This window comes from Oryx dammah, unplaced genomic scaffold (genome assembly GCF_014754425.2).
Source record: "Oryx dammah isolate SB20612 unplaced genomic scaffold, SCBI_Odam_1.1 HiC_scaffold_18, whole genome shotgun sequence".
NCBI classification, from domain to species: Eukaryota; Metazoa; Chordata; class Mammalia; order Artiodactyla; family Bovidae; genus Oryx; species Oryx dammah.
In genome coordinates this window covers 93,815,521-93,837,454 of record NW_024070202.1, presented here as the reverse complement: position 1 = coordinate 93,837,454, position 21,934 = coordinate 93,815,521, and the positions used below count along the sequence as shown (strand labels likewise).

The 21,934-nt window shown below is 42.4% G+C and overlaps 1 protein-coding gene across 3 annotated transcripts in view; it reads right to left on the bottom strand.

Annotated features, from left to right (window-relative positions):
- NRF1 (nuclear respiratory factor 1) overlaps positions 1 to 21,934 on the bottom strand; it is a 58,179-nt gene that overhangs the window by 11,708 nt on the left and 24,537 nt on the right. For 2 of the 3 annotated variants that reach the window (XM_040259620.1, XM_040259621.1), the window contains exon 6: positions 17,767 to 17,891. In XM_040259620.1, the coding sequence (XP_040115554.1) occupies positions 17,767 to 17,891 (125 nt within the window). Of the gene's footprint in view, positions 1 to 8,356; positions 8,461 to 17,766; positions 17,892 to 21,934 lie in introns of all 3 variants that reach the window. The other variant, XR_005724314.1, reaches the window with a different exon arrangement.

The following is a 21,934-nucleotide window of genomic DNA, read 5'->3' as shown; positions in this document are numbered from 1 at the left end:
AGGAACTGCTGGCCCCAGAACAGAAAAGAGGAGACCTGACCCTGCTCTATTTTTCTACCAGTTGGGTATCATTCTTGAACCCAAATGGTCAAACACACTCCTCCCATCTTAACAAATAGCAATTACATTCTTTTAGTTGCTCAGGCCCAAAACTTGGAAGTCAGGCCATCTCTGACTTCTCACGCAATTCATCAGCAAATTCTCTCATTTCAAACATAAACCCAGAACACAGCCACATCGGCCGCTGATCCCCTGGGTGAGCTCCTTATCCTCTCTTGCCTGGACTACATGTTAGCTTCCCTTCAGATTGCCCTGTGTCAGCCCTGGCTCCAATGCACTCTCTGCTCCCCAGACAGAAGCCAGAGGGATCTTCTAAAACTTCCACACGATGGACATGGGGACACACATTCTGAAAATTAAGATATTTGCTTTTCCTTGTTTTCTGCAAAACGGGTTCTGCAGTGGTCTGTCTCCGAACATGTCACCAGGGGAGGCTTTGTGGTAGACCATGGGCGCCAGCGAGAATAACTGAACGTTAGGGTCACTGCCCTGCACACTCTGGATTCATCATTCATGAGCTGATCAACTCTATTCCTGACCTCTTTGAGGTAATGAGTTCCATCACTTACCTACCACGTGATGAATCTCTTTCTCTCACACACACATATGCATATAACTGGAATTTATTTACTGACAGGAATTCATTTACGGCACCCCACTCCAGTACTCTTGCCTGGAAAATCCCATGGACGGAGGAGCCCGGTAGGCTGCAGTTCACGGTGTCGCTAAGAGTCGGACATGACTGAGTGACTTCATTTTCACTTTTCACTTTCATGCACTGGAGAAGGAAATAGCAACCCACTCCAGCCTGGAGAACCCCAGGGATGGGGGAGCCTGGTGGGCTGCCGTCTATGGGGCAGCACAGAGTTGGACATGACTGAAGTGACTTAGTAGCAGCAGCAGCATTTTGAGATCTGATGAATAAGTCTATACATCACAGTTAAGCTAAATCTTGAGATATTGTTTGACAACAGCTACTCCAACTCCCCCCGCCTTTTTAGTGGCTCCCTACTAAGGGAAAATAAAGTCCAAATAGCTAATAGATGAGGGATTACATCAGCCTTTCCCACAAATACTCTACCTTATGCCTTCATCACAACTGTACCTGTCTCCTCAGTATACCTTAGCCACCACATGTATTTACTCAGGCAGGTCTCTCTGCCTAGAATCACCCCTGCCAACCTACGTCCTGTTCTTTCCCCGTCTTTCAGGGGTTCCTCCAGACAGAACAGCCCACCAGGTTCTCTCCTTCCGGGGATTTTATTGCTTCACCACTCATTTGGCACCAGATCTGTGCTAACCTGTTCCCAAATAGTTACTGTTTCTCTCTATACAAACACTGCTTACTTAGATCTTGGCAGGACAATGTTCTTGAACAGTGAACAACTTGAACACAGTAGACGTTAATACCTGAATATGACAGTTGCTCACGTTCTTCATGATTTTCAGAACCTTGATTACATTCCCCTTAGCTTTGGTCTCTGTGGCCCAAAGCCTTTTACTCCGCTTTGGAATGAGTACCATTCTCCCCACAACACTCTTAAGGCAGCAGCCGAATGCTGTATGGCAGTTCAGGTGCATTTGATGTGAAGGTAGAACAGGTGCTTTTATTTCCATTAGCTTCCCAGTCAGAAAGAATCCTGGCTCTGCCACTTACAGGCTTATGAAGTCTCACTTTCCTCCTACATAAAATGGTCATTACTAGTATTCTCAGGGTTCTTGAGAACTAGATGTGCTGATGTGGGTAGAGTCTGGCACAGTGCCTGGCACACAGTAGGTGAACACTAAATGCCAGCTGCTTTCCCAGATGCCTTGGAATGAGAGGTCTGATGAAGTCTGGCTGGGGTCACAGATGTTAGACTACAGCTCTCAGGAAGCAGAAAGGGAAGCAGAGACAGTGCAGATCTCCCCTGCCAGGAAGCACATCATTCGCCAAAGGCCTTCAAAGATGTAAAGATTAGAGATAAAAGCCATGAAATCAGGGCAGATGGCCTGGTGGGCTGCTTCCTTTCTGAATGCAGCGATGGTCAGCACAGGCACTGGAACCACACGATGACATGTATGAAACAGCTGCCGATTCGGTATAGCAGTAAAGACACAACCTAGGCTAAACCACTAATCAATATTAAGACTGTTAACTATATGATCAGGGGCAGTATGATATGATACCACCATGCCGATAAACTTCTAAACCCCAAAACTAATAGCACACGCTGGAGCCCAGCAGAGCTCAGAGTTGCAAGCCTAGTCAGGGTCACCCAGAACCACAGACTGCCCTCCCCCACCCCACGCCATGACAAGACAGAGCGGGACAGACAGCCTGAGGAAGAATGGGCCTTTCATTTGCTCTCACAATCTGGGAAACCTTTGGGAATTGTTGTTTGCTGTAACTGAACCTTTCAGTCCAAAGGCCTTTCTAGTTGGTCATAGAAATATCTTTTAGTTTGGGAAAAAACATTGATGGTTGTGAGAAAAAAGTAGCTAAACAAATAAATTATCAAGTAAACGTAACAGTTGGTGAAAGAGCAATAATTCTTAAAGCTGAAAGGAAAAATTCGCAATGTAATGCTTTCTGTGGTTTATGCATAAGAAAGTGAACTGTATGTATTAGGAAAATGCTAACTTAAATGGGGTACCTGTGACTGTGACTGGAAAGGAGAGGAATAAATAAGAAAGTGAAATCATCTATTGTTATTACCTAAGTTACTTCTGCAGTTTTTAAAGAGCCATCAAAAATATCTATAAGTGTCTTTAGGGAGGACAGGAAGGAGGGAAGTCCTTTAAAAAATCTTATTCCAGGCCTAGAAAGAAGTTACATCAGTGCCTGACATCTAAGGAAAGCCACTACTATATGAAGAAAAATAGGCATGGTGTGTCCTGACATAGAGATGGGAGAACATGACGGAAAACCAGGTGAAGAAGCTAGTAGGCAGCAGCAGGCAGATAAAGAGGCTAAGCAACACAAACAAGGACCACACGGGAAGAGGACAGATGAGGGCAAGAAGATGAAGGTCATGAAAAGAGCAATGATGTCAAATGAAAAGGAGAACCAGGTAACCCTCATAAGAGTAAGACAAGGGAGAAATAGAAAAAGCATTTCTCTCTCAGTGGTTCTGTTTCTGCTATATTAGCTCCTTCCGGGACATTTAATCTTCCTTTTCCATGTTTTTAAAGTCCATGGCTTTTGAGGGCATTTGAGGGATTTATGGATTAAAATATGTATTACATCTGTCAAGTACTGAATATTCTCATGAAGCCAATAGCAGACTCAGAGGTACCCTAGTGTAATAGGCACTTCTCAGCACCCAAGACTTTCTCTCCTCTGACCAGACAATCTCAACCTGCTCTTGGAAAAACCACTTTCTGGAATAACTTCCATAGCAGTGGCTTTTTCTGGGTAGGGCAGTTTCACTGTGTCCTTAATCTTGATTTTGCAGGCCACAAGAAAATTGTCTTGCCTGCATCCCACAAGCCAAATGTTAAGAGTGAATTCATTTTTACTTTATTAGTGAATGTATTTCAAAACATAATTTGGAGATATAATTTTACCATTCCCTCTTAAAATTACTAGAGTCCCCAGGAACACGAATGAAATCAGGGTTTTGTCCTTTAGTGTTCAGAATCACCGTGGGCTATATCCTGGAGACTGAAATCCCAATGTAAGACTGAACAAGCTGACTCCAATCCATGCTGTTCTGACCAAGAGGGCTTTAAATCAAAAATGGCAGGAGAGAAAAGTGTTTAAAACTTGCAGGACATGTAGGTGCTCAGGAGGATGTGTGATCAGAGATGTACGGAGAAGGGCAGGAGCAATCTAGTAAAGTTCCAGATATCACTGGAAGGGGATAGAGGAAACACTCCAAATCTCCAAAGTCTGTGTAGTAGACAAGGTGTGAACAATACCTTGTAAAGAGTTGGTATTTTTAAATATTAAATGCAGCCCATCTGACAGAAACCTCAGGAGAAAGTTACCAAGCTGTTTACCAAGAGTTTGCAATAGTCGGGTGTAGAAATGGACCAATCAAGAGACCAATAGGTCTTCTTACCTAGAGTTAAGAATGGAGATTTATTTTTCTATTATTATTTTCAAAATTTTTATTATAGAAAATTTCAAATAGGCACAAAAGGAGAGACTAGTGTAAGGACTCCCACCCCCTGTGCCTACCACCCAGCCCTTGCCTCCTCCATCTGAACAGGGATAGACTGAGGCAAAAAATCTGCCAAAGGTGCTCTCCTGATTTTTCAATGCCTCACTTAGCCCAATCTTAGAGCATCATTTGGGGGTTTCCCTGGTGGCTCAGATGGTGAAGAATCCACTTGCAATGCAGGAGACCCAGGCTTGATCCCTCAGTCAGGGAGATCCCCTGGAGAAGGGAATGGCTACCTACTTCAATATTCCTGTCTGGAGAATTTCATGAACAAAGGAGCCTAGTGGGCTATATAGTCCATGGGGTCGCAGAGTCAGACATGACTGAGCGCCTCAGCAAAATCTGCTTTAGACACAGTCAGACACCTGAAGACAGCAGATTAGAGGTGGAAATAAACAGTTAAGGGGTCAGAGGATCACAAAGAAAGAAATCTATCTTATAAACTTCATTTAAATTGAGTATTATTCCATCTTTCCTCTGGACTGTAGTTAGCATAACCAAACTGTTAATGGGGACAAGTTCTTTATAAAAGAATTCCAGCTAATAAAGGCAGAGGAATTTTCTAGTGTTATAGAGAAATCACTAGTTTGAAAGTTTTAGTGAAATAATGGATCTACACAAAATCATTAATGGTTACTAAAACCACTGGGGCTTCCCTGATAGCTCACCTAGTAAAGAATCCGCCTGCAATGCAGGAGCTAAGCTAAGTCACTTCAGTCGTGTCCAACTCTGTGCGACCCCATAGATGGCAGCCCAGCAGGCTCCCCCGTCCCTGGGATTCTCCAGGCAGGAACACTGGAGCGAGTTGCCATTTCCTTCTCCAATGCATGAAAGTGGAAAGTGAAAGTGAAGTCGCTCATCGTGTCTGACTCTTAGCGACCCCATGGACTGCAGCCTACCAGGCTCCTCCATCCGTGGGATTTTCCAGGCAAGAGCGCTGGAGTGGGGTGCCATTGCCTTCTGACCCCGGTTCAATTTCTGGGTTAGGAAGATCCCCTGGAAAAGAGATAAGCTACCAACTCCGGTGTTTTTGGGCTTCCCTGGTGGCTCAAAACCATTAGGTGACCAGGTGATGAGGACTGTAGACTAAAGGAATGCCACCACCCGTGCAGGCTGCAGTGCCTGGAAGGGTAGCCTCTGAAATCTACCCTCCAGCCACTTCCTTCTTGCCACAAAGATGAAGCCCCTGTGGTCTGCTCAGCATTCATCTGCAACAGGCAGTCTGCCCTGCACAGGTCTGACAACGACACAGAACTTTCAGAAAGCACTGGGCAAAAAGGGCACCAGGAAGGGCAGCAGCAGGAAGTCTGCTTCCCAGGCACACCTGTGCCTGGGGCGCAGAGACGCCTCTGACATCTACCCGTGGGGTTCACAAATTCCTTTGGGAAACGTGCCAGCACAGAGTGCTAATGATGCCCATGATATAAAGGTAGATCTTTATAGTCACCTCTTAGTTGAAACAAAGGAAGGATGGGTCATTTCCTCCACAGCGCCCCACTAAACTCTGATTTCATGCTGTACTTTTCTTGTCACAGACTTATTTTCTAATCATGTCTTCTTTAAGCTAACATGAAAACTAATTTGTATTTCTTAAGTATGCAGCAGCTGGGCAGGGGGTGGAGGAGATGGTTCAGGCTTTACCCTGGCTTGCTTAGAGAAACTGTCTAAGGATTTAAAATGTGTCATGAGTGATTTGCATGACAGATATTGTGTGTATGCCAACTAAGAGTTGACTATATTTACATTTATAAAACCAACAGGGCCATTTCTGTTTCATAGGGCTGCTATGAGGATAAGTAACATATTTAAATGATTTAAGTTCTTGAAAAAAGATATTGTCTAAATTTGAGGTAGTATCGGTGGCTCAGACGGTGAAGAATCTGCCCACAATACAGGAGACCTGGGTTCGATCCCTGGGTTGGGAAGATCCCCTGGAGAAGGGAATAGCAATCCACTCCAGTACTCTTGCCTGGAGAATTCCATGGACAGAGGAGCCTGGTGGGCTACAGGCCATGGGGTCGCAAAGAGTCAGACATGACTGAGCGACTAACATACATACACATCGTTATTTCATAAAGGTTTTCTCCCAGGAGTTAAAGCCACCATGTAGTAGGCTAACAGAGACGGACAAATGGAAGAAACAAGCTTAAAGGTCCGCCCTTACTCCCCAGACTTGCTGAAAATGGAAGATGCCACCAGCTCAATGCTCACCCCCCAGGAATATTGTCCACGCCCCATGCTGCACACAGAATGAACAATCCATATACACACTCTTGGCCCCCAAGTATTCACATGCCCTCTTGTCAATGAGAAGCTCTGTTTAATGAGAAAAGAACTCTTCAGGCAAACAGTGGGGCTGTGAAAGCTGAAGGAAGGGAAGGCCAGGGAGCAGGTCAGCTATAAGTGGACATTCCTAACATTAAAGTCTGTTCTCATAGTTGCAATTCATTTTTACTATCATTATTATTACTGTTTTGTGAGAAGTTGGAGGGGCTGGGGAAAGGACACAAGATTCTTGGAGGAAAAATAATTTTAAGGTGAAAAGACAAAGATTATAGTCAAGAAACACCATTGGAAGCTGATCCAAAAATAATCAGGCCAAGTTTCCTTTTCTCCTTCCAGCAAGGCTGAAATATTGGCGTGACCAAAAAGTTTGTTCAGGTATTTTCCATAAGTCCAAGGCTCACTTAAGCAGTCAAGACATTTCAGGAAGTTCAGACCAATCTCTAAAACAGTCCTGCCCATGAGAACTCACTGTGAAGGTGGGCACACTGTACCTGTGCTCTGGCACTAAGGTGGCTACAGAGCACCTGAAATGTGGCGAGTGTAATTGAGGAGCTGGGCCTTTAATGTTATTTGATTTTAATTAATTTCAACTTATAAAGGGCTAGAGCAAGGCTCTAAAACCTTTCAGTGAGCCAACTCCACACCTTAAGCATGCTTCAACTGCATCCACACTGCAGAACATGGTAACAGTTGCTTTTTATTTAGATGGAAACTCAATCTGAAATTGGACACTCTGCATTCACCTAAAATATATTTTCCTGGCATTTCCCTTATTTACATCATAGCTTTTTTCTTTACTGCCCGACCCCATCAACTTATGTTGACATATTCTACCTCCTGGGTGCCTAGGTGAGAAACTTTGCCAGCACTGGAGAGCGCCACAGTAGAGCTACATTATGGCACTAAGTCAGAGAACTGCTGGCCGCCTTGGTGAGCCAATCTGATAGCAGGGCTTTGCAGTCTCACTCAGAGCAGTGTCTCAGTTTCCATATTGAGACCCCTTCAATGATTCTCAGATCCATTTGCTAGCTTTATAACAGAAAAGATGTTTCTATTAATTTTACTTTCGAAAACCCCATTTAGGCTCTGAAAATCTCTCAATTGGGGCCTTTCTAATAATGAAGATTTGGTATAATTATAATGTCACAGGCAATCGTGCTGACAAAGCAAAACCAGTATGTCTCCTCGCTGGGCCTTTGCTCTCAACTCTGACCGACGGGAGGAGAAAAGAGGCTTTGTCAGGAGCAGATGTACAGTGGGAGGCCCCGGGAAAGCAGATCTGCTGAATGAAGCAGGTGCCACTTAGACATTCACTTTACTGACTCCAACCACAACCTTCCTTTCATTCGATATCCTGCTCTTGGCAGGAGGATGGGGAAAGAGCATCACACAAAGAGGAAGCATGTTTATCCTGTTCAGATTACTGCTCTGCTAGGCTGCTGCTGCTGCTAGGTTCTGCACATTTGCTCTTTATAAAGCAAATGGTAGAGCTGAGAAGTGAATCCCTGTATTTACATAGGTAATCTGAGAGCCAGAAGGGCCCCAAAACCATAGTGGCTGTGATGTGCAGGCTATCAGAGTTAGTAACAGTGTGCTGACATTCCTTCAAAATCCAAATGCAAGCATAAATAAAAAGAGGAAAGTACCCTTAACCAAGAACCTTAAAAACTTTACTCTGTAAGAATTTTTCCTGTTATGATAATCTAGTTCTTGTGTGAACAGTGATTAATTCCCCTTTTACATGCTTAATTAAAACCGCTTTTTCATCCACATATTGAATAGTAATGATTCCAATTAAACTCGTCCAATTATGGCTCTAGATTTGGTATGCAAAAAAAAAAAATCCCTTTACAGAATATTACCTGCAATGACAGGCACCAAGATTCTGTCTTGGTTACAAGGAGCTGGAATCATCTAAGACCAGAATCTGTCTTTCGAATACAAAGACTCAGAAAGATCTGGGGACCTAAAGGGAAGGAGAATGAGATAACGAAACATGTAACTTGGCCTTGAGGACACTGGAGGTGGAGAGGATGCCGTGGTCAGTGGTGTCTGTCTGCCAGATGGCGGGTACCTTCTCGGCAATCTCTGCCCTGAAGCCCTGACCTGAGAGTCCTCTGCCCAGAACGTCCCTAACTTGTCACATTTGCCCAAGCTGAGAATACCAGATACAGACCAACCTGGCTTCACACGTGTGCTAATTCCCTCTGGAGTCCCAAGGAGCCAACTCTGAAGGCATTCAGCTTTCAATATAGAAAACACCTCAAAGCATCTGAAGGACCTGCGCATGGCTCAGATGAGTACTAAGAATCGAGACCAATGTATAGGGGTCACTTCATTGTAAAGGCCCTATCTTTCTCTGAAGGGCCTCGATTAGTAGCAATTTCTTGTGTAAAATGATGAATCCGAAGCCACCCCAGTTTATGACGGTGTAGAGATGACACATCCCCTTTGAATTTGCAGACTCTGCAAGGAGAAAGAGGACTCTAAATATCACAATGAGACTTTCTTTTTCTTTGGTTGTGCCATGTGGCTTGTGGGATTTTAGTTCCCTGATGAGGGATTGAACCCAGGCCCTCGGCAGTGAGAGCACTGAGTGCTAACCACTGGACCAGGGGGGAATTCCCCACAGTGACACTTTCAAGAGGCAGTTCTGCTCCTTCGGAATGTATCCACAGGTCAGCATCTTTGCAGGAGACAAAGGTACCGAAGAACACCAAAACTAGAAACTCCTTGAGCTGTATAGGCAATGTCTGATGAGTGACAGAAAAGACTCAGTACTTCTGGAGAGCCAGGTTTCAGTTTTGTCTGCCCCAGCATGCCTCAGGGTTACAACCTTTGTCTGTTAGTGCCAGAGACTTTCTGAAGCAAGGATTCTAGTGTGAGATTAATTTCCTTCTTCCAGCTCACTGTACCAGATCCTAAGAATGCATCCCAGAGGCGTTATGAGTGAACCCTCTGAAGACTAAATCCCTTCCCGTTCAATGTGAGTGTTTAGTAACAGTAATAGTAGTAGTAGTAAACAGCTATTGTATGCTCACATTGCCCCCCAAATTAGTGCCATCAATGTATATCCTGGGGGACGGAGAGGGTGGAGATCGAGGTGTCAAAAAAATTGCTACTTCCCTCTGAGAGCTATTCTGGAAGGCATTTTGGACCTCAGATCATAATGAAGCAGGTGGGGAAGGAGGACAAACCTCTATGCTACGAAAGGGCTGGATGAGTAACGTACATGAGACAGAGAACTGTAACCCTCTTTGGATTCTAGAATCAAGAGCGCCATCACACATCTCCATGTTCCCATTTCTCAGAAGCAGCCATGTTTCACTGTGAAATCTGGAATTCATCCAATGGTAATGACTTCTTTCAGACTGTAGCCCACAAGGCTCTGAACACTTCATCCTTTGGGGGTCGTGATAAGTCCATTAGCACACCTGCGTTGGACATGGCTGCCGCTGAGGAGTTTGCACTTGCGGAACATCCAAGTGGAAATGGGCAAGTGGCCTTGGTTGTGAAGAAAGGGACAAGAAAGTGTGTCTAGGTGTTGCCACTGCTTCCTGTCTCAGATTTTCCTGCTCAGGACTCTGCAGTGCACAAAAATAGGCCAGCTCTTCTTGCAACCCGCTGCCCAGCTGTTTACTGGCTGCGGATTAGGAGTCACGTGGCAGGTTTTTTTTTTTTTAGCAAAGCTTTGCTGTCTCTGTGCTGAGAAGGTCACTGGGAAGGAAGGCTTATGATGCATTTCGGTTGCCCTCCCCTGTGCAGTGTGGCACAACCTGCCAGAAGGCCACAGTGCTTCTGCTGTGGTCTTTAGAGCAGCGCTGTCTAACAGCTTTCAGCAGTGGTGGGGATGTTGCGTATCTGTGGCCATTAGTAGTCACTAGCTGCATGTGGCTATTTAAATTTGAATGTGAATAAATTAAAATTAAATAAAAAAATTAGTACCTCAGGTCACATATAGCTAACTGAGCACTTTGTGGCTAGTGTGACTGAATAACTGAATTTTTAATTTTATTCAACTTCCATTTAAATTCAAACAGCCACATATAGCTAGTAGCTACCATACGAGGCACATCTTTATTTTTAAAAACTTTTGGCTGCACCATGCAGCTTGCGGGATCTTAGTTCCCTGACCAGGGACTGAGTCTGGGCACTGGCAATGACAGGTCGAGTCCTAACCCCTGGATTGCCAGGGAATTCCCAGGATATAACTTTAGATCTTGGGTTTTGACGCCATTTACTGTTTGCTTCTGTTAAGACTCATCATGACACTGACTTCTAAAGTGAGCAACGCATGGCTATGACCATTCCTCAAAACAAGCCTGAAATACAGTGAGCCACACCAGGTCACAGTTTGGTCAGATACAGTAAAGATGATGATTTTCCTCTGTTTTATACCGTCTTTACCTTCTTGGTTGAGCGGATTGGCAAAATGGAGTGAAGTAGGGGGAAAGAGCCCACGGAGGCAGTACAAAGAGTCCTGGAGATCTGTGTTTGGTTTCACCGTTTAGCAGCTGAGTGACCCTGGGCAAGTCCTAGTGTAGCTGCCTCTACAGAACAAGCTATAAGGTCTGTTCTACCCACCTTCCTGGGTGAAGGGAGGTCAATGCAAAGTACTTACTTAGTCAACTGCAAGGTGGTGGCAGTGGTAGGGCTAGTAGTAGGAGTGTTGATTTAAAAAAAAAAAAAAAGGAAAGAATGTACGAAGAAAAGAAAAAGTTGAAGGCCCTAAATAATAATGTTTAATGCACACTGTCAAAAGGCAAATAAGGTAAATAAGGAAACTGAAATAGTTATTCTCCCAGTATGACACCTACCAACATGTTTCCCAGAATGAAGACAAATCATCTTAGGAGAAACGGCAATGCCTTGGCTTGGTCTGACTGACACCATCCTAACATCTTAGCTTCCCCTCAGGTCTCCCTGTCAGTGGAAAAGAGGACCCTTTACTTTACAGGATGGTGGCCTGAACACCCACAGCTCCTGCTCTCAGGGGGCTTGCAGCCTGAGGCTCTCACCTCACATACACAACCCTGGGGCTCAGGGGCTCACTGCTTCCAGTCTAGGAGGCACTGAACTCCCCACTTTTGCGTTAAAGGTACAGACAGTCTCACAGTGTCAAAGTAACAACAGTTATTTTAAAGCTATTATCATGCTTTATGGTGACTGAATATGCACATTTACAGTAAAACTTTACTTAATACAGTTTACTTATTTAAACTTTAAAATACTGAGGCAAAGAGTGATTTAGTGCACACAAGAATAGCATATCCACATCTTTTGGAGGCTGCAACACTGACATATTTCCTCAGTTAATTAATACTTCCATCTTCACTGACTCTTCTGGGAACAAGTCCATATATTAATGGGTCCAGAAAGTGAGGACCACAGGAAAAGGGAGAAGGTGAGATGTATTTTATAGTTTATCAAGATAAGCATGGGCACTTTATCTCTTATTCTTGAAGATGAGCTGGAACACAAGGACACACTGCAAATAATAATGGATGATGGTGGTGGTGATAATACAAAAAAAGTGAGAAAAAAAGTCACCCTTTGTGATGGAAGCTGAAATGCTGCTGGAAAAGAACAGCAGCCCTGGACCAAGGAAGGTGATATAACCGACTACAGGAGCCATTAAACAACGTCACCTTCAATTTCCTTCGCTCAAGGTTATAGAAAACACTCCCATCTATTTCCATTTTTACAGTATTCAACTCTGGAGCATGAATCCTTCAACTGTGTAAGGTAAGCACTGGGACCTGTCCTATAGACAGGAAAGCTGGGTCTACTGAACAGTACTGTGCGCTCTGTACCACTTAAGGTATTTGGGGGGATGCTTGAGAAGAAACTGATGCTGGCAGCTAATAATAATTTCACATTTATGAATGATGTATCTATGTGCCAAGCACTATGCTAAGTATTTCACAGGAATCTCTCTGTTTAATGCTCTCGACTACCTCATGAGCATGGAAGTATTATCATCCTAACTAAACAGCTAAGGCTTAAGGAACTTGCCTGAGAGCACAGAGCTCGGCAGTGGTATGGCTTTCAGAGGACCCATCTAGGCCTGAAGGTCCTCCCACCTCCCCTGCCCTTCCTTTTACTCTCTGTGCCACATCAGATACCCTCCGTGACTCTAGCCACACTTTCTATGGTAGAGGTTCTGCATCTCGGTGGGGGGGTGGGGAAATGGGAGCTCTCTCTGATCTGCTTGCACATCTGATCAAAGCTGCAGATCCCAGATAAATATAAAACTTTTGTGCAGAATTTTTCACGATCCACAGATCCGAGTTAAGGATGCCCTAAGGTTTGTATAATACACATAAAGCAGGTTTCTACAGAAAGTTAACACACACATTGCCTGCTGCAGGTCCAGCTGGGCTGATCTCTTTATAGTAAGTACAGGATGGACCTTTCAGCCATCCTGTCTCACTTGAGAGGCCTTGCTGGATAGGAATGTGTGTTCTACTCTCTCATGCAAGGACCCCACTCAAAAGTCCTGCTCCCTTATCTGAACTCTATGTTACTGTCCTTCCTCATCCATCTACTCTTTTATCCCCTTTGCTAAAAATGCCAATTAAAAAAAAAAAGGTATCCCAGTGATCGTGGTTGAGATTAAATTCAACTGGGAAAACACATGCATATTTTAAAAAGTTTTTAAAAAGGCTAAAGAAAAACAAGGAGGCGAAAAAGTGATGACATGGTCAATGTGAAAGGAAGATCAAGGTTTTTTTCTGAAAGAATTTGAAACCTGATTTAGTGTGATCTGGCAGTTGGAATGGATAGAGAATGTACATTTGTTTAGAGTGCAGCAAGACTGAGCAGGGTCTTCAGGTTGTAGGAAACTATGTTGATGAATCTGGGGCAAGAGTCAACAGTAGCAAAGCTGTTGCTAGGGCCAGGCCAGAACAAACAGGGGTGGGTGGTACTGAAGAGGAATGAGAAGGGCTGCTCCTCTGTGTGTAAAGTAAATGCCTTGTAACAACCAGCTTCAGTGTTCAGAAGACCAGCCCTCCAGCCCACTTCTCTTCACGTAGGGCATGGGGAAGGCAGGTGTCTCAGGCAGGACAGCACGGGCAGGGGACAGTCTCTGGTGCTGGATAGTAGAGAAGACGTACTTTAAGAACACTTTGGGGAATGAAATCAAGGGCTGGAGGCAGAGCCAAAGGGAAGGCTGCAGTGAGCAGGAGGGGAAGCAGTGGGCCAGTCAACTTGCTCCAGGCAGAAATGTACACCCCCCCAAGCTCTTTCCCACATTCCCCAACCGTACCACCTTGGTCTCTGTTTCCCTGGAGATAGGTGGGGAGAATGAAAGATCCAGGGCACATACTGAAGGGCACCAGGAGGGCTTGGGCAGAGGATTCTGAGGAAACAACTCTTCACCTGAGTTTACTTCCTTCTGACCATGATCTACGTCTCCCTAAACAAGCTCCCCTCATTCTAAACAGCACCCACCCGGGAATTCCTTGGTGGTCCAGTGGTTAGGACTCTTGAGTGTTCACTGCTGGGCCCAGGTTTGCTCCCTGGTCAGGGAGTTAAGATTCACATTCTTACATAATGCTATATACCAAAATAAATTCAAGACATTTTATAGTATTTAAAATAAAAATTGATTCCATAGAACTGGCATGTAATTAGATATTGATCTGATTTGGGTGAAAGAGAAACAAGGAAATAAAAGTGAAAGTAACAGAAGTGAAATAAACTGGGAAAAGCTTGCAACACACACAATAAAAGGATTATATCTTTCTCCTACTGATTTGGAGAAACTCTTTATATATTAAAGACCTCAGTAGAAAAATGGGTGAAGAACACAAATGGACAAATACTAAAATATATATATGTATAGATAAAAACATGGAGAAAAAAGTAAAAATATCTTTCACTAATATTAAAAAATACAAATTAAATAAAATTCAATTTATTGCCTAACAAATAGGTATACACAACAAAGTAAATTATGCTAATATCTAATGTTGGTGAGGAGTAACTAAGCAGGTTCTAAACAGCTCTGCTGGAAGTATTAGGAAGGATAAGCTATGTAGAGAGCAAAGATTCATAGGTGTGGGCAAGATTTTGTACCAAGATGAACACTGTTATTTATGTTGTAAAAAATTACCAATAACCTAAATTATTGACAATAGGGGACTAATTATTATGATGGATAATATGATGATATATTAGCAAGTGATCTTTTCAAAAAACATTTAGCCAGATGAAAGTGGTTAAGATATTTCAAAACAAGTTATAAAATAGTACAACATGATCCTAATTAGATTAAAAAATTTATGAATGGGGTGGGGGAGGCTATATTTTAAAAAATCAACAAAAACAAAACCAAAAACAAACCCTCAAGAAACATTCTGTGTAGTGGGATCATAGATGAGCTTTATAATCAGGATCAAAACAACCACCCCCCTCCAAGAAAATGCTACGGCTCCCCTTTTTTCCTGTAATATTATTAGAAAAGTGCCAACCATTTTAGAAAACACTGATCCTTTCTAAGCAACTCTGATAAGAAGCTTGATGGACAATAGTTGAAGCAGATGATTCCCATTACCATTACTGATTAACCATGAACTTCCGTTATTTGTTTTGCTTTCTCCCCCATCTAGATTTCTGTCATTTTATTGTTGTTGTTGTTGTTGAAACAGGGAGGAAGATACAAGATCTGAAGTGGTCCTGAAGTCCATTATTAGCAAAGGGGGTTCTAGGGTACAGAGGATGGTAGAGAGAAAGGAAACCAATGGGCAATTTAAAATTGTACAACCTCTTAAGGTGTGCTGTGGGGGTAAAGCAAGGGATAACTGTTAAAAAGAAAGAAAAGAAAAAGGCAAGGAAAGAACTCAACCAGAGCCCCTTCCCAGCCTTACACATTTTGAAGAGAAAGGCACCTGTGAAAACCTTTTAAATGAACCAAATCATGAAACACCATCATAAAAGACAAAAGGCTCATTTATAACTATTTAAAATGAGAGAACACAAATGAAATAGAGTAATGCTAGTGCTTGAGTGGTCCCTTTAGTGTTGGGGTGGGACAGGGTCCAGAAAAAAGGAGAAGGCTTCAGGTACAAGGTCTCTGTCAGGTCTGCCTTTATGCCACTGACTGCCCTGGCCGTCTCGCGTTGGGTACTGTGCTTTAGCAAGTTTCATACACAGTGGTCCTCCATCCCTGGTAGTTCCATCCTAGAAGACGCTGAAATTCTTGCTTCGGGCCTGAATAGGCCAATATCCACACTGTCCTTAAAAGAGTCATCTGCTAGTAGGATTTTTGTTTAAGTCACGCTCTGGAATCTGGGATGTATTTTTTTTCTCCCCAGTTGTGTCTGTTACCAAATAGCTACTTGTTCTGCTATCTGGTTCTTCCTGGTAACAAACAATTCTTGATAACACATTTGGTCTACTGGCAGATACCATAAGCTTGTCATCACAGAAGTGATAAACAATGCCAACATGACACAATCTGAAATAATGATGAAAAAAGAACCCTTGAAAGTCCAGACAGACAAATTAGTTGGTTAAATGAGAATAATTTGGTTCCAAGTCCCAGAGTAAATCCTACAGCACTCTGGGTAAAAATGTTAGAAGACAGAAGAAGGTGCATCAGAATTACCTGGGTCATATCCAATATTTGATTCATCTTCTGAATTGCCAAGGTATAGATGGCCTAATATTAGTAGGATGTGGCACAACTCAATGGTCTGATTTGATGGCTGAGTAGACATATCTACTTGGCGGGAGACCCAGAGAGTTCTTACACTTACCTATTAACTCCTCTATCTGAAAAGGTAAGCCTAGGGAGGAGGCAGAACTACGAAGCAGTCTCTTTTTGCTCAGACAGGTCAAGACCATTAGAAGGGATAACAAAGTCTCCCGTCAAATCCACACTGGGAAGTATTTTTAGCAGTTTCACAGTGAACAGGGGTAGTTTCCAGGCGGTACTAGTGGTAAAGAGCCCGCCTGCCAATGCAGGAGATGTAAGAGATGTGGGTTTGATCCCTGGGTTAGGGAGATCCCCTAGAAGAAATGGCAACCCACTCCAGTATTCTTGCCTGCAGAATTCCATGGACAGAGGAGCCTGGTGGGATATAGTCCATAGGGTCACAAAGAGTTGGACATGACTTAGCATGCATGCACGTATAGTGAGTAACAGCAACTGCAATTCAGAATGTGACATCATCAGATATCCTGTCCTTCTCCATTTAAGGTAGATGAGGACTCAGATGTGGGACAGAAAAAGATAAAAAAAAATAAGAGTAGGATTCTAGCTAAAGAGGGAGGATTTCCCTAATTCCAACTATGGTTCATTTCATCCTGAATATACATGGCTATAAGATGCCACTCATGCCACTAAGGAAATGTCTGCCTAAATTAAAGTATGTTATTATCTATCCTCTTTCTAGGACTTTAAACTACAGATCTCCAAAAACCATAGAGTAGTTAATTTGTCCTACTTAAACATTATATGTACATTTTAAAAGCTCAAAAAACAGTTGCACAGAGTCGCACAGAGCAGGGCTGGTCCTCCTGTTAACCAGACTTCTGAGGCACTTTCCCAGGCAGCCCAGTTTTGATAACTGACTCCCAGAACCTGCTGAAATGGATTCAGAGAGCTGCACTAGAGCTGGAAATCCCTGTCAACATATTTCTATGAACTTTATCTCTTTTGTTTATTCAGGATAGCACCAACATCCAGAAAATCAAAGAGCTTGGAAAGAAGGGCAGAGTAGTGGCATGTTATTTGCTCAATCCAGAGGTCTTTGGTGAGGCCGCACTGAACAGGAAGCAGAACCCATAGCATCAACCAGAAAAGCACCTTTATCACAGCCTGCTGGCTGACCTTGATATCAGATGGTGCTGCCTTTCTCAAGATGGTCGGAACATTCTTTGTTACCACAATGCACTCACCCACAGGCAAGTCTCTGCTCCAGTAAAGGACACTCCTCTACACCATGGGACAAAAAGGATAAAATGCACCTCACAGAAAAATTTTAAATCCTTCTCAGCAAGTCCTGTCACAGCAAACAGTTACTTCTCAAATAAGCCATTCAGTTAGGTAGCCACTATTTTGACTCCTTCCTCCCCTATAGGAAACCCAAAGTCTCCTACTAGGGAAAGAAATCAGAGGCTCCTAGAATTTTTCTAGGTATCAACTGCCTACCAATATAAATTCAAAGTTCAACTTCATTCTGAAGGGCTTGTTGTCAGTCATGTCATGAAGGTTTCAGGGGAAACAGGGAAGAAGTTCCATAAAATATTCATGCTGTCTTACCATTAGCATCTTGGACTCCAGTAAGTGCTCCGACAGCTGCTGCGGTTTCCCCAGACAGGACGATCTGTCCCCCCCCTTGCAAGGTGGCTTCGGCCAGGGTGGCGACAGCATGGGCGGCAGCTTCGCTGTGGGTACAGGAACAGGAGGGGGATGTGTGAGGCGAAGGAAGGAACAGCGCTGTAGCAAGACAAACCAACTTTCAACCCTTCCTAGGGTGGTTCCCTGCCTCCATGTTTGAGAGCCTCCCAACAAACAAGGGATTCCAGTGTTACTGAGAGAACCAGAGCAATTTTTAAATGATAATAGTAAATAGCTAGAGAGATGCCAAGTCTTTTAGACTTATACATCTAGAGTGAGGCTTTTCTTTAAACCTAGGAAATGGGTGTTTGAGGACAGAAGGCACTCCTTCCCAGTCTCTTTTTTATCAGTATCAACTGAGTGCTTGCAAGTCATAGTGGGAGCTCTGATACAAAGTCACAATGCAAAAGCCACTTTGGTTGTCGATCACAAGGTTTTCTTTTTCTCTTTTCTCTTATACAAGGAGGACCATCTGAAACTGCCCTCTTATGGCCAAGCATGGATGATAATATGAGGAGTCAGAAACCTGGGTTTTTTATTCAATTAATATTAAATAACAACTGTTCACTACTCTATAACAACATATATGAGAAAAGAATCTAAAAAAGAATAGGTATATGTATAACTAAACCATTTTGCTGTACACCTGAAATTAATACAACATTGTAAATCAATTATACTTCAATATAAAACAAAAAATTAAAATATACATAAAATATATTAAATAATAACAACTTGATTTACATCCATGATTCCAAATATATTGTAATGGTTGACTGGTATCTTGCAAAGTTCACCCCTTCCTTTTGCCTCATGTATATGTAGGCAACACTAAATTAACACTAAAAGTTTAAATTATCATTATAAGTCCAAACTCCTTGACTCAAAACTTAATAAATAAATCTTCCTTCACTACAAAGCAAGCACTTTGTAGAACAGAAAGATATTAGCCATCTCTTTACACACTATTCTAACAGTTTGTATCCCATTTTTCTTTTCTTTACTGTATACATAAATATTCGTTTTTACTGATTCTGTGATGATACAAACTATAAAATGTATTATTACTGTTTTACATGCCAATAAGAAAGAAAAGTTCCTGTGAATTCCCTGGTGGTTCCCCTGGTCAGAGAACTAAGATCCCCAAGCCACGTGGTGTGGCCAAAAAAAAAGTTCCTGATAATTGTAATCATAAGATTATAGTTTACCATCCAAACTTCAGAGATGTTAAAATATCAGGTGCTGAGGGAGAGCAAGCAATGAAATACTAGATAAATTCAGCACCTCTCCTGGGAAAGTATCAGGTACCGCTTTGCAAAGGTACTGAGGGAATATCAAAAGTGGGCCTGGAGGAGAGAAGGTGGCGTCACTTATCAGAGGTGGACGAAGTTCTGGGTCAGACACTGCCTAAGCCAGTGGATTCAGCTTCACTCTATAGGTGCAGACTTTGCCGTAACTATGGCAGTCATCTTGAGGTCAAAGGGCTGTGGACTGCTGAGGGCAAACATGTCATGACTGCGGGCAAAGCAACATGTACCAAACCTAACAGTGTCACGTCCACCTAAGAAACTCAACAAACAAGTAAAGCAACTGACATAATCATTCTTCCGGGGAAGGCTTCTTTAACACTATAAGGATTTTAGGAAGAAGTTCTGGAAGTCCAATGGACAAAAAAGTTTTATTCAATAGAAAACTCTCCCCTCTTGCTAACTTGCTTTGCTTTTTAAATTATGTGTTTAAAAAGTTTTTTTTCTCTGATAATAAAATGCATGTAGAAACTTGTAAAAATTTCATTAAGTATAAAAGAAAATTTTTAAACATCAAGTTACTTTCCTAATAATCTTAAATACTTTAACCAGAGAGTCAAGATCATACTGTATTACAGTTTTATCGCCCGCTTTTCTTATCTAACTTTGTATTTCCCCATGTAAATATTCTTTGACATTTGTTCAAAATAATAAGAGCAAAATTGCTGATTCCCCCCCACTTTCCTAGTTGCTCAGCTGTGGATGTTTTTAATTTCCAGCTTTCTCTGTCTGACTTAGTCCAAGATATTATACATTTCAAATTTTTTACTTCCTTTATAAAAAAAATTTGGGGATAGAATTGAGGTTGAGCAAAAAAGTTGGACAAATCAGAGCTTCCATACAGCCCCTTTAAACGTCAAGATCAATCTCTATGCTAAAATGTATTTCAGATCTCATATCAACAGCCAGTCATTCCACAGTACCTGTAACATGAATTCAGAGGCAAAGTGGACCCTTGACCTGGAATTACTATTAAGGCTACTCTACATTTTACAAGGTAGATTTTAATTTTAGGGTACATCATAACTATTTATTAGAGATGGTAAAACAAATGATTATTTAGTGCCTAAGACTCATAACTTTGCATATTTTTCTAAGAAACTTGTGTCAGATAATACTACCAGATAATTCAACAGTGTTCAGCTATCACTTATTAATGATAAAAATATTTAACACTCTGACCTGAGACTTCATGGAAAGCCAGAAAGTCTTTGGAAAAGGCTTCAATTGTGTGGTACTCTGAAGAAGAAAGCTGGTCTTTGAGAACTGTTTATATGGAAATAGGAGCTCTGTTTACAGGTCACCTCAGCAACTGCTCGTTCCCAATAATCTTATTTCTATGACCATCAAAGGTGCTGTCCTGCCACTCTTGGATGCACGCTTCCAGTATGGGGTTTCACAGGCTCCAAGGGGGAGAACATTTACCCAAGCCCTGACCTGGAAGAGGCCCTGTATCCAGTCACACCCATTTTATGATGTCTGAAAATCTAAATATTTGAAGTCATTTTCTTTGATACCTTTCTAAAGTATGTTATGCAAGGAGAAAAGCTGTGAACCAGTAACGACTCAGGCAACCTGGGGAGCCAGGGATGAGCGGTCTGATGGGGATGACAGGTCTACATGTTGGTGAGGTTACTTACTGCATGCCCTGTCAGGAGTCAGGGGCAAAGCAGTGACAGATGAATCTTTCACCTGGAGCATGAAGACAATGGTGCCGCCAGTGGTCAGCAGACAATTATTTCCAAATCTACTCTAACCATTTACACTAGACTTCATGGGAAATGATCAAATGATATGCTGCTAGAAAAAGATTACCTTTACTTAAAAGGTAAATCAGGATCAAAATGTCACTAAGCCACCACTTCACGATTTTTTAACAAGTCATTTTCCAAACCAGAATTACAATAAGAAATTTCCATCAGCTCGCCCCTCTTCCTTTTTTCCATCAACTTTTTATCTGCAAGTGTCTAACTTTCATTTACAGGAAAAAGAGGCAGCTCCACATTCTCTGCCCTCCATTTCCAGATAGGATTTCTGAACTAGGTTGTCCATCCCACGTTAGTGGACAAATAAACACAAATCCATATAGTAAAGCCATGCTTTGTTTTAATAATATCTCTAATTTTAAGCCAATATTTTCCTTTAAAAAACGGTAAGAGTAAATTGTTCTTTAAAAATAGGATTCACTTCCTTTTTTAAAGCCAAGCCTCTTCACTGCAAAAGAACAGCAATTCTAACTTCCTGGGGCATTTCTCTCCCCACAGCACTGAGTCACAGCACCATACACAGTAGAGACGCAGTAAAAACCATCTCCCTGCCAACCACACAGCACACATTTATAGGAGGGCAAACATCAATTCAGTCTACCCGTATTTATCATGCATCTCTATGCACAAAGACTGTACTGACTCTGCAGGACCTAGAATGTTAAGTCTAGGACGACTCAAACCAACAGACTGAAACCTGAATCACTGTACGGCGACAAGCAGTGATTTCACTTCCTTTCACGTCGGCCTGTTCAGGGTGAACAGGTTTTTTTTTTTTTTTTTTTTGAGTTGTGATGCTCTGCTTTTCATTTGTTTATTTTGACTCTCTATCTCCTTCCTAGAAGTACTGATTGATTCTGTATTTTGAAAATAATTAAAATTAACAAGTTTCCAGGGTATTCAATGATGATTTCTCCATACCCCTTTCCAGTAATTGTAAAGCCAGGGTGGGCGACAGGTTGTGACCCCAGGGCCCTCAGTCTAAGTTGCTATACAAAACTGCTTACAGCATGGCTG